The sequence below is a fragment of the Leptonychotes weddellii genome, chromosome 8 (assembly GCF_054177405.1).
Source record: "Leptonychotes weddellii isolate Sample4059 chromosome 8, ASM5417740v2, whole genome shotgun sequence".
In the NCBI taxonomy this organism is placed as follows: Eukaryota; Metazoa; Chordata; class Mammalia; order Carnivora; family Phocidae; genus Leptonychotes; species Leptonychotes weddellii.
The window spans coordinates 23,003,844-23,013,583 of NC_138376.1; the positions used below are offsets into that span (position 1 = coordinate 23,003,844).

General features: G+C 50.3%; 1 protein-coding gene across 5 annotated transcripts in view; it reads left to right on the top strand.

Annotated features, from left to right (window-relative positions):
- The window catches only part of NFKBIL1 (NFKB inhibitor like 1), a 9,980-nt gene extending 4,747 nt beyond the window's left edge, over positions 1-5,233 (top strand). For 3 of the 5 annotated variants that reach the window (XM_081827853.1, XM_081827851.1, XM_081827854.1), the window contains exons 3-4: positions 4,016-4,237; positions 4,414-5,233. In XM_081827853.1, the coding sequence (XP_081683979.1) occupies positions 4,016-4,237; positions 4,414-5,009 (818 nt within the window). In that variant the 3' untranslated portion in view covers positions 5,010-5,233. Of the gene's footprint in view, positions 1-4,015; positions 4,238-4,378 lie in introns of all 5 variants that reach the window. The other 2 variants (XM_081827855.1, XM_081827852.1) reach the window with 2 other exon arrangements.
- Positions 5,234-9,740: the final 4,507 nt, after the last annotated feature.

A 9,740-nucleotide genomic window follows, 5' to 3' on the forward strand; every position in this document is an offset into this window, starting at 1 on the left:
TTTTTTTTTTAAAGATTTTATTTATTTATTTGACAGAGAGAGACACAGCGAGAGAGGGAACACAAGCAGGGGGAGTGGGAGAGGGAGAAGCAGGCTTCCCGCGGAGCAGGGAGCCCGATGCGGGGCTCGATCCCAGGACCCTGGGATCATGACCTGAGCTGAAGGCAGACGCTTAACGACTGAGCCACCCAGGCGCCCCCAAGTTTTTTTTTTAATACAGATTTTTCCTAATATTATAAAAGCACAACATACTAATTAAAGAACACTGGGAAGTTGATCTGCACTGCTAAATTGATGATAAAGGTGGCACTTCAAATCACTGGAGGGCAGTGAGCTATTTTAATAAACAACATTGAAGCATTTGGTTCATCTGGGGAAGAGTCCTACCTCACACCTGACTCAAAAATAAATTACAGGGGCGCCTGGGTAGCTCAGTCGTTAAGCGTCTGCCTTCCGCTCAAGTCATGATCCCAGGGTCCTGGGATCAAGCCCTACATCAGGCTCCCCGCTCCGTGGGAAGCCTGCTTCTCCCTTTCCCACTCCCCATGCTTGTGTTCCCTCTCTCGCTGTGTCTCTTTCTGTCAAATAAATAAATTAAATCTTAAAAAAAAAAAAAGTAAATTACAGCTGCTTAAAACCTAAATATGACAGGAAGGGTGCGTACCAAATTCATGGGAGGAGTTTTCTCTGAGGAGGGGAATAAAATTTGGAAGGCAACATCAGAAAAAGCTTTAGCTTTATCTGTGATAGTTTATTTCTTTAAGACAAAATAATGTTGCAGAAATTACAGAATAGTAACATACCTTGTGGGAGGAATAGGGGTATTTATTGTACTATACTTTTTACTTTTTTTTTTTAAGATTTTATTTATTTATTTGACAGATAGAGACACAGCGAGAGAGGGAACACAAGCAGGGGGAGTAGGAGAGGGAGAAGCAGGCTTCCCGCTGAGCAGGGAGCCCGATGTGGGGCTCAATCCCAGGACCCTGGGATCATGACCCGAGCCGAAGGCAGACGCCTAACGACTGAGCCACCCAGGCACCCCTATACTTTTTACATTTTTTTTAAGATTTTATTTATTTATCTGAGAGAGAGAGAGCACAAGCAGGGGAAGCGGCAGGCAGAGAGAGAAGCAGGCTTCCCACTGAGCAGGGAGCCCGATGCGGGGCTCAATCCCCGGACCCTGGGATCATGACCTGAGCCGAAGGCAGACGCTTAACCTACTGAACTACCCAGGCACCCCTACATTTTTTTAGATAAACTAAAAAAATAGTAGGAAAAAACACAAGAGGATATTTTTATAATCTTAGAGTGGAGAAAGCCTTTCTAAGGATGAAATAAAGTCAAAAGCTATAAAAGAAAATATTGATATGGATTTAACTACATAAAAACTTTTCAAAGATGGGAGAAAATATTTACAAATACTTGACACAAGAGGTTGATATCTGTAATATATAAAGAGTTATCATGTCTACATATATAATTTCTAGGAGAACAGTAGACAGAGAATATGAACAGGTCATTCACAAAAGAAATAAAGAGCCAGGGGCACCTGGCTGGCTCAGTCAGCAGAGCTTGTGACTCTTGATCTCAGGGTCGTGAGTAGATTACTTAAAAAAAGAAAAAGCCAAAAAACATATAAAACAAAGAAAATTTCATTAATAAAATCATTTTTTCCTCATTAGATGAGCAAAATTAAAAGGGTTGGTTGGTGATAATCTTGGTAAAGGACAACACAGGCGCTCTTTAGTCTCTGTAGGAGTATATGTTGGCACAAATTTGAGAGCGGTTTGGTAAAACCGCACATGTTGTTTGACTCAGAAATTCCACTTCTGAGAGTCTACCCCACAGAAATACTGTAAGGAGTCTACAAAGACATATGTAGGAGGCCGAACATTTTTGGAAACAAAGTCTGCTGACTGGGCGTGGGGAGATGTTTGTTTCATACACATGGTGGAACACTACACAGTCATAAAAAAGAATGAGGTGGACTGTGTACGGTCCTGTGGGAAAGTACAAATGAGACGTTAGGTGAAAAAAGCAAGTTGCCAAACAAAACATAGAGCGTGACTACGTATCTCGGAAGAAAGTCATCCTGTGTATGCATTTATACACCCAGACAGGACTGGAAGGTACCACAGCAAACTTAACAGTGATTAAATGTATTCTTCACTCTTTAAAAAGAAAAAAAATGTTTCACATTAGTTATATCCCTTTCACATTAAAATATTAACCAGGGGCTCCTGGGTGGCTCAGTCGTTGAGCGTCTGCCTTCGGCTCAGGTCGTGGTCCCAGGGTCCTGGGATCGAGCCCCGCATCGGGCTCCCTGCTCCGCGAGAAGCCTGGTTCTCCCTCTCCCACTCCCCCTGCTTGTGTTCCCTCTCGCTGTCTCTCTCTCTCTCTGTCAAATAAATAAATAAAATCTTAAAAAAAAAAATATTAAATAAGATTGGAGGACAGCCACCCATAGTCCTACCACCCAGAGACTAGGATTTTTACATATTTTCTTCTAGTCTGTTTTTTTCCAACTAGGATTTGGCTTCTTCTTTTACACGGTTGTGATTGGATCCTATGTATAGTTTCGTAGCCAGCTTTTTCCACACACAAACATCATTTTTAGTGGCTATTGAATCTTCTGTACCATATTTTACTTACCATGTTTAAAGCCCATGAGTTTAAAAACCTCCTGTGCAAGCCTGAACACCCACCTACCCTCGTACCTGCTGTGAACCATGATGGAGAATAAGCAGTTGAAAGAGAGGACTGGGTATTTGCTGGGTGGGACAGGTGGGGAGGGTTGGTGACAGGTCACGTCAGTGGTAAAGAGAAATGTCCTCTCCTCCTCTCATCCTGATGTGGTTTGAGCTGGGCAGCACTCAAGTGTACCAAGAGATGATGGGTGGGGGGCGATGGGCCTTGGCCAGCCAAGGTGGGCCCATTGTGTCTTCCTACCTTCCTGGCAGTGACAGGACAACCCTTCCCTGTCCCATCCTTTTGCCAGGTGGCCAGTACTTGGCAGCACCACAAAATAAAGAGTTAACGACTGGCGGCCCATTTCCTCCTGCCTTAGGAAGAGAAAGTAGGTGCACAGGAAGGGAGGGTGCCTCACTCACCTTCCTCTGTCCCGGGAGTGGAAGAGGTGCTTGGTGGCCGTAGTGGGTGGGCTTGGCCAGGAGTAGAGTGCTGTGTTGGCAGTAAAGTGGTCAGCATGGCCTTCAGCTGATGCTAGAGTGGATGCAGTGAGGTCAGGGCTCAGGAGGAGCGGGGGTTCGGGAACATCAATCCCTCTTCTGTTTACCCCCAGCCTCCTGTTAGCCAGTCCTTGGGTGGGACCCTCTATCTCAGCCCCTTTCTCCTGCCCTAGGTCAGTAGTCAGTTTGGAAAGAGCTTGCTTCGCTGCTGGGAACATTTCCATGGCTTAAAACTCATTGCTGGTCTGGACCCTGTACCTCCCCAACCCCTCCCAGTATGCCCTGTATGAGGTTGGCTGAGAGAAAGTCCTCTCCCTGAAAATATTTTACTCAGTTTATTGAAAAGCAATGTGAAAAGGTTTCTGTTACTTATTTGCATATTTATAATGGTGCAGAGTAAAATGTTCAGATATTTTACCAGTCTGAAGTATAGCTTTGGGTCAGAAACACAGTAAGAGTTATAAAGCGACAATATTTTCAAACCAAAAATGAAATTCATGGGTGGAGGTTTTTGACATTGCCCAGTGTGGCTGGAGGCAGGCTGGGAAATGTCATTTAACATAGTAGAACTCCTAGGATACTAAAATAGTTTGTGGGGACACAGATCAGAATATTTTAAACTACCACGCCTCTCACGCATGTGGTAAACTATCAGTAAATATTTGTCAGTGACCGTGATTTCCTAATACCCAGGAGGCTTCCGTGTGGGCAACCCTTTCCGTTGCTCTAAGACCAAGAGAGTGAGTGACCAGCAGGATTCAGGATGGCGGCTGTGCCAAGGAGTGGGGGTCCCAGCTAATTTCTGCTCCCTGCTCTCCCAACAGCCTACACGGACTTCTTCCTGCCACTGCTGAGTCGCTGCCCTTCCGCTATGGGGATAAAGAATAAGGATGGGGAGACCCCTGGGCAGATTCTGGGCTGGGGACCCCCCTGGGATTCTGCTGAAGAGGAGGAAGAGGACGAGGCCTCTAAGGAGCGGGAATGGAGGCAGAAGCTGCAGGGAGAGCTGGAGGATGAGTGGCAGGAGGTCATCGGGAGGTTTGAAGGTGAGGAATCCATTCCCATGCATAGCTGCCCTTCTTCCCCTTGACCACTTTTCCTATACCCGCCGCATGAAACCTCCCGCCGGCCTCCTGTACCCCCGTCCTCTATACCGCCCTCCCCTCTTGCCTGTCCCCTCCTCCCAGCATTTCCCCGGCCACCCCCATCCTGCCCTCCCAAGCAGATGACGCTTCCCATGAGGCCCAGGAGCCCGAGTCCTTCTCAGCCTGGTCAGACCGCCTGGCCCGGGAGGGCGCCCAGAGGCGGCGGCGGCAGCAGCAGCGCGGGGCAGAGGGAGCCTGCCGACCGGCACGGGCTGCGGGCCCCAGTCACAGCTGGCCGCGGCAGGAGGAGGAGCAGCGGCGCTTCCGAGAGCGGGCCCGGGCCAAGGAGGAGGAGCTGCGAGAGGGCCGGGCCAGGCGGGCACAGGAGGCTCGTGGGGACCGAGGGCCAGAGCCAGCTAGGGCTGGGCCCAGGGCAGAGCCCCCAAGAGGAGCAGGGAGGGGCAGCCTCTGGCGCTTTGGTGATGTGCCCTGGCCCTGCCCTGGAGGGGGGGACCCGGAGGCCATGGCCGCAGCCCTGGTGGCCAGGGGCCCCCCGTTGGAGGAACAGGGAGCCCTGAGGAGGTACTTGAGGGTCCAGCAGGTCCGCTGGCACCCTGACCGCTTCCTGCAGCGATTCCGAAGCCAGATTGAGACCTGGGAGCTGGGCCGCGTGATGGGGGCCGTCACGGCCCTTTCTCAAGCCCTGAATCGCCACGCGGAGGCCCTCAAGTGACCCCAGGGAAAGAGTGAGAAACTGCAGGGAACGCAGCCTTAGAGGCAGGGCAGTAGTAAGGGGAAGGTCAGGGATGGGGATGACGAGGAAGAGGCTGATGCTGCGCGGCGAAGGATAATGGGGTGGGAGCGAGACTTGTAATGAGTGGGAGTGGGGAGGATATGGGCCACCACCACTGCTCCTTGACTCCTCTAGTTCCTAATAAGACCTGGTTCCACATCTCACTCCCGGTGTCTCCTCTGCCTTTTTCCATTGCTGTGGTTTTCATCATACATGACCTCTTCTTTCTCACCCCGCCCGCCAAAATCCGCAGCTCCTACACACCTGCAGCACGCACGCACACACCAAGTTGGGCTCTCAGCTGGAGCCAAGAAGGCCCTGCTTGCCCACCCGCAAAGGCAGCCCTAAGAAGACCCAGTTTGCCCACCAGTCTCCACTCCCTGCGCTGGGCTCCTCCACTGTGCTGTCAGTGACTGGAGAAATAGACGTGAACAGAGACGAAAAAGGGAACAAAACCAGTTTCCCTCCTCTCCCCAGTTCCCCAGCTAGAACCACATCCTCCTCCCCACTTAACACTCCCTCCCCCAACACAGGGCTTTCCCTTTGCTGAGTCACTGAATGATCTGAGTTGGGGGCAGCTGGAGCTGGGGGCCATGAGGAGGTTGTGGGAGGATGGGATAGAAGCAGAATGGACAAAGGAAGAGCCCTGTGGGGGAGTGGAATTTCGGTTGCTAAAATTAGGAGCAGGGGAAGGAGGTGGAAAGAGCCAAATTATGTAACCTGGGTTGTCTGTTCTTGGGCAACCAGGGATCCACACCCAAGGCTATCTCCCCGCTAGCTCCTCAGTCCTATGTCTTCGCCTCCAGGGCCCCAGTCCTTGCCAGCTTCTGCCTCCATCCCACACCTGGGCTTCCTCTCTCAGCAGTCTAGCCTTCCAGAGAGGCATCTTTTCCTGAAGTTGAGGAAAAGGTACTGAGGGGCGGAGGGAGAGGGTCTGGCGCCATCCTTTCACTGTTCCATACTCAGATCCACTCGAGCTCCCCAGAACCGGGAGAGGAAGTTGTAGACGGTACCAAACCCCGCTGTCGTCCCCCAGGACACAACAGGGAACTCCGCAAAGAGCAAAGAGTTACAGGCGTGTGCTGGCGTGTGTGGTCTGCATGCGTCTACATCAGAGAATATTAAGAATCAGAAACAAATTTTTTAGGGTTGGAGCCCTGGTCTACTCAGGAGAATCCTGAGGGCAGTAGAGGAGAGGGAGGGAAGCCCGCGGGAGCAGGGGAACACAGGCGGGCACGAGACCCTGGGAGAAGACAGCCAAAGAGACCCGAGGCCTTCCAGGGAGCAGGCAGCTGTCAGGGTCCGGAGGAGGAAGGGCTGATGAGAAAGATCTGTGAGAGGAAGCTGCTGTGATTCAGAGAAGAGCCTGCGAGCTGTGAGCAGCCCAGGCGTCCGGTTCCTCTCACAGGCCGGAGATTTCGGAAGTGGCATGCAAAGAGCCCAGCTGTGGAGTTGGGGGGAGCTGGGGTTAGGATCCCTAAGCTGGGGGTTGAGAGGTAAGCAATAGAAAGCTTTGGCGTCCAGGTTTGCTCCTCCATCCAGCAGAGTTTTCTTTGGTTTTGAAGCACATCATTTCCCCTCTGCAAGAGTTACATAAAACCAAAGCAAAATAAGCCCTGATCCCTGGCCCCCAAACCTCCCTCTTTTCAACGTCCCTCCCTGGTGTCTGGCCCTCAGGCCTGTTGGGGGTTCCCCTGAGTGAGGGCTGTTCACTTTCTCTGACCACAGGGTTTCCGCTTCTGTGTCTCTTGTTTCCTAGGCTGATAAAAATACTGAGCCCTAGAGGCCCTGGCTTCCTCTGACCCCCTGGGGCCAGGCAGCAGGCATCCTGTCCACCGTGGTGGGGGCAGGGAGGGGGGCCCAGGGATCCCCAAGGGATGACTCAGTGCCTACCATGAAACACTGGGGAGGTGTGAATGTGTGTATCTGCTCTCGAGAGCTGGAACGAGGAATCAATTCTCGGGGAAGGATGATGCATTGGGGTTCAGTTAGGAAAACAGGATTAGGGAACGAGACTAGTGAGATCAAAGAGGGTCAGTTGGGGGATTGAGCTTGGGGCCGGTTTGAGTTAAGTTGGGAAAAGGATCTGGGGGGGACTCTATTCAGTGTAGTTCAACTGAGCAACAAGTGGCGCAAAGATAAATCCAAACTGCTGCAAGTTTGCAGGCTAACAGGGGAGGTAAGGCCCACAGCTAATTGTCATTCAGGGCATGATGCTGAGTAAATATTAGAGCGTAAGTAAGACACAGTGGGTACGGAAGGGGGAGGGGGCGCTGAGCCGGGAGAGGGCATTTGACTGGTGCTGAGTGGGCAGAATTTCTATGGGTGGAGGTGGCGGGAAAGGCTCCATAGACAAACGAACTGGCTTCAGCAGAGACCAGGAGTCAGAAAACAGTATATTGGGGAAAAGACGAGTGTCCTGAGGAAGACGAAGCACGGGTGTGAGTGAGCAGGTGTTGAAGAGAGGCCCGCAGGAGGCCAAGGTACAGGGTCCGGGACCTCAGCCTGTGTGCGGCGGTAGTGGCTAGTGGCGGCAGCCCTGCAGGAGAGGGGGAGAGAGCGGGAGAGTGCTGCGGGGGTTACAGACGAGGACTGAAGAAGAAAACAGTGATCATTGCTGCCATGTCAAGCCCTTTCCTAACAGGAGTAATCCTGCCAACAACTGTTCAGAAGGTGGGTGGTGGATCTCCTTTATAAAGAGGAAACGGCGGGGGGGGCTCATAAACATGTATTGAACTTGCTTAAGGCCACACAGGTAAAAAGTAGCGGATTAGCACTAAGTGCATCTTACTCCAAAACTTGTGTGCTTTCACTTAGGTCCGAGTAACTCCAAATAGCGTTAAAGGAGGGAACAGATCTTAAAAACTTTGAGAGGATAAGTCATTAGCACAACTGGTGGGACGGTGGGAGGAATCTTAGAAGACGAGGAATCTTGGATGACCCTGAATTTTGTTCCTAGGGGATTAGAAAGATGATGCCCTAAGCCTAGGAGACACCTAGCTGAGAGGAAAGATAAGGAATTCAGTTTCAGACACTGAAGCAATACATTTTGATTAAGCACCTGATAGGAGCAGGGCACTCTGCTAGACAAAAGGTTTAAAAGAAATATAAAGTCACTGCCCTCATAGAACTTGCAGTCTAATGAGATAAACAATATATAAGTAACAACTACAGGTGGTAATGGGAGGTGCACCTGCCTAGAGTAATAAAGTGTTCAGACAAGGCCTGCTGAGTTTGAGGTGCTAGCATAATAGGGGGAGATTTCTGGCAAGCAGGTCCAGAGCTCAAGAGAAAAGTGTGAGCTGGAGGGCTAGATTCGGGCATCATTCCCTTCCTAGGGGAGATTGAGCCTCGAAGTGCACCGGATCCCCTAGAGAGGGTGATCAGAAGAGCCCCTGAAGACGGTCGAAGCAAGAGGAATCAATAAAGGAGGGAGGTGGGGAAGTGGTCAGAGAAGTAGGGCAAGGGAGGGGTGTGCCAAGCAGAGACAGGGCAGCCACATCTAATGCTTCAAAGAGGCCTAGCAGGGGAAGGTTGAAAGATCCTTTGGGTTCAGGAACTAGACAATTACAAATTTTGAGAAAACAGTTTCCACTTACCAGAGGGGCAGAAATCACTTTACATAGGTTAAGGAATGAGTGGGAGGTGAGGAAAGGGAGGTGGTAGGTACAAAGTCATAGAATAGTGAATATGGAAGATAACTAAGAGTCATCTCTAATGCAACCCACGAATTTTACAGATGAGGAAAATGTTACCAGTTCCCAAAAAAGTGGGTAGTTAAGGGGGCTAGTCTCTTGAGACATCACACAGAAAAGGAAGGTGAGAGATGAAATGGCAGAGAGAAAAACAGAGTCCAGGGAAGGATTTTTTTTATTTTCAAGAAATAAAATTGAACGGGGCGCCTGGGTGGCTCAGTCGTTAAGCGTCGGCCTTTGGCTCAGGTCATGACTTCAGGGTCCTGGGATCGAGCCCCGCATCCCTTCTCGGCGGGGAGCCTGCTTCTCCCTCTCCCATTCCCCCTGCTTGTGTTCCCTCTCTCGCTGTGTCTCTCTCTGTGAAATAAATAAAATCTTTAAAAAAAAAAAAAAGAAAAGAAAATTGAACATGTTTACGATGAAAGCACAGCGCACGAAGAGAGAAAGATACTGAAGATTTGAGGTGGGAAAGAATATGGTAAAGACACAGGAAGTGGAATACAGAGCACAGAGGATCTGCCTTGGACAGGAGAAAAGAGTCCTCAGAGTCAAAAGAAAAGAAAGATGGGGCGCCCGGGTGGCTCAGTGGGTTAAGCATCTGCCTTTGGATCAGGTCATGATCCCAGGGTCCTGGGATTGAGCCCCATATCAGGCTCCCTGCTCAGCCCCAAGTCTGCCTCTCCTTCTGCCCCTCCCCCCGCTCATGCTCTCTCACTCACTTTCTCAAATAAATGAAAAAAATCTTTTAAAATAAATTAAAATTTAAATTAAAAAAAAAAGAGGGCGCCTGGGTGGCTCAGTCGTTACACATCTGCCTTCGGCTCAGGTCATGATCCCAGGGTCCTGGGATCAAGCCCCGCATCAGGCTCCCTGCTCGGCAAAGCCTGTTTCTCCCTCTCCCACTCCCCCTGCCTGTGTTCCCTCTCTCACTGTGTCTCTCTCTGTCAAATAAATAAAATCTTAAAAAAAAAAAAAA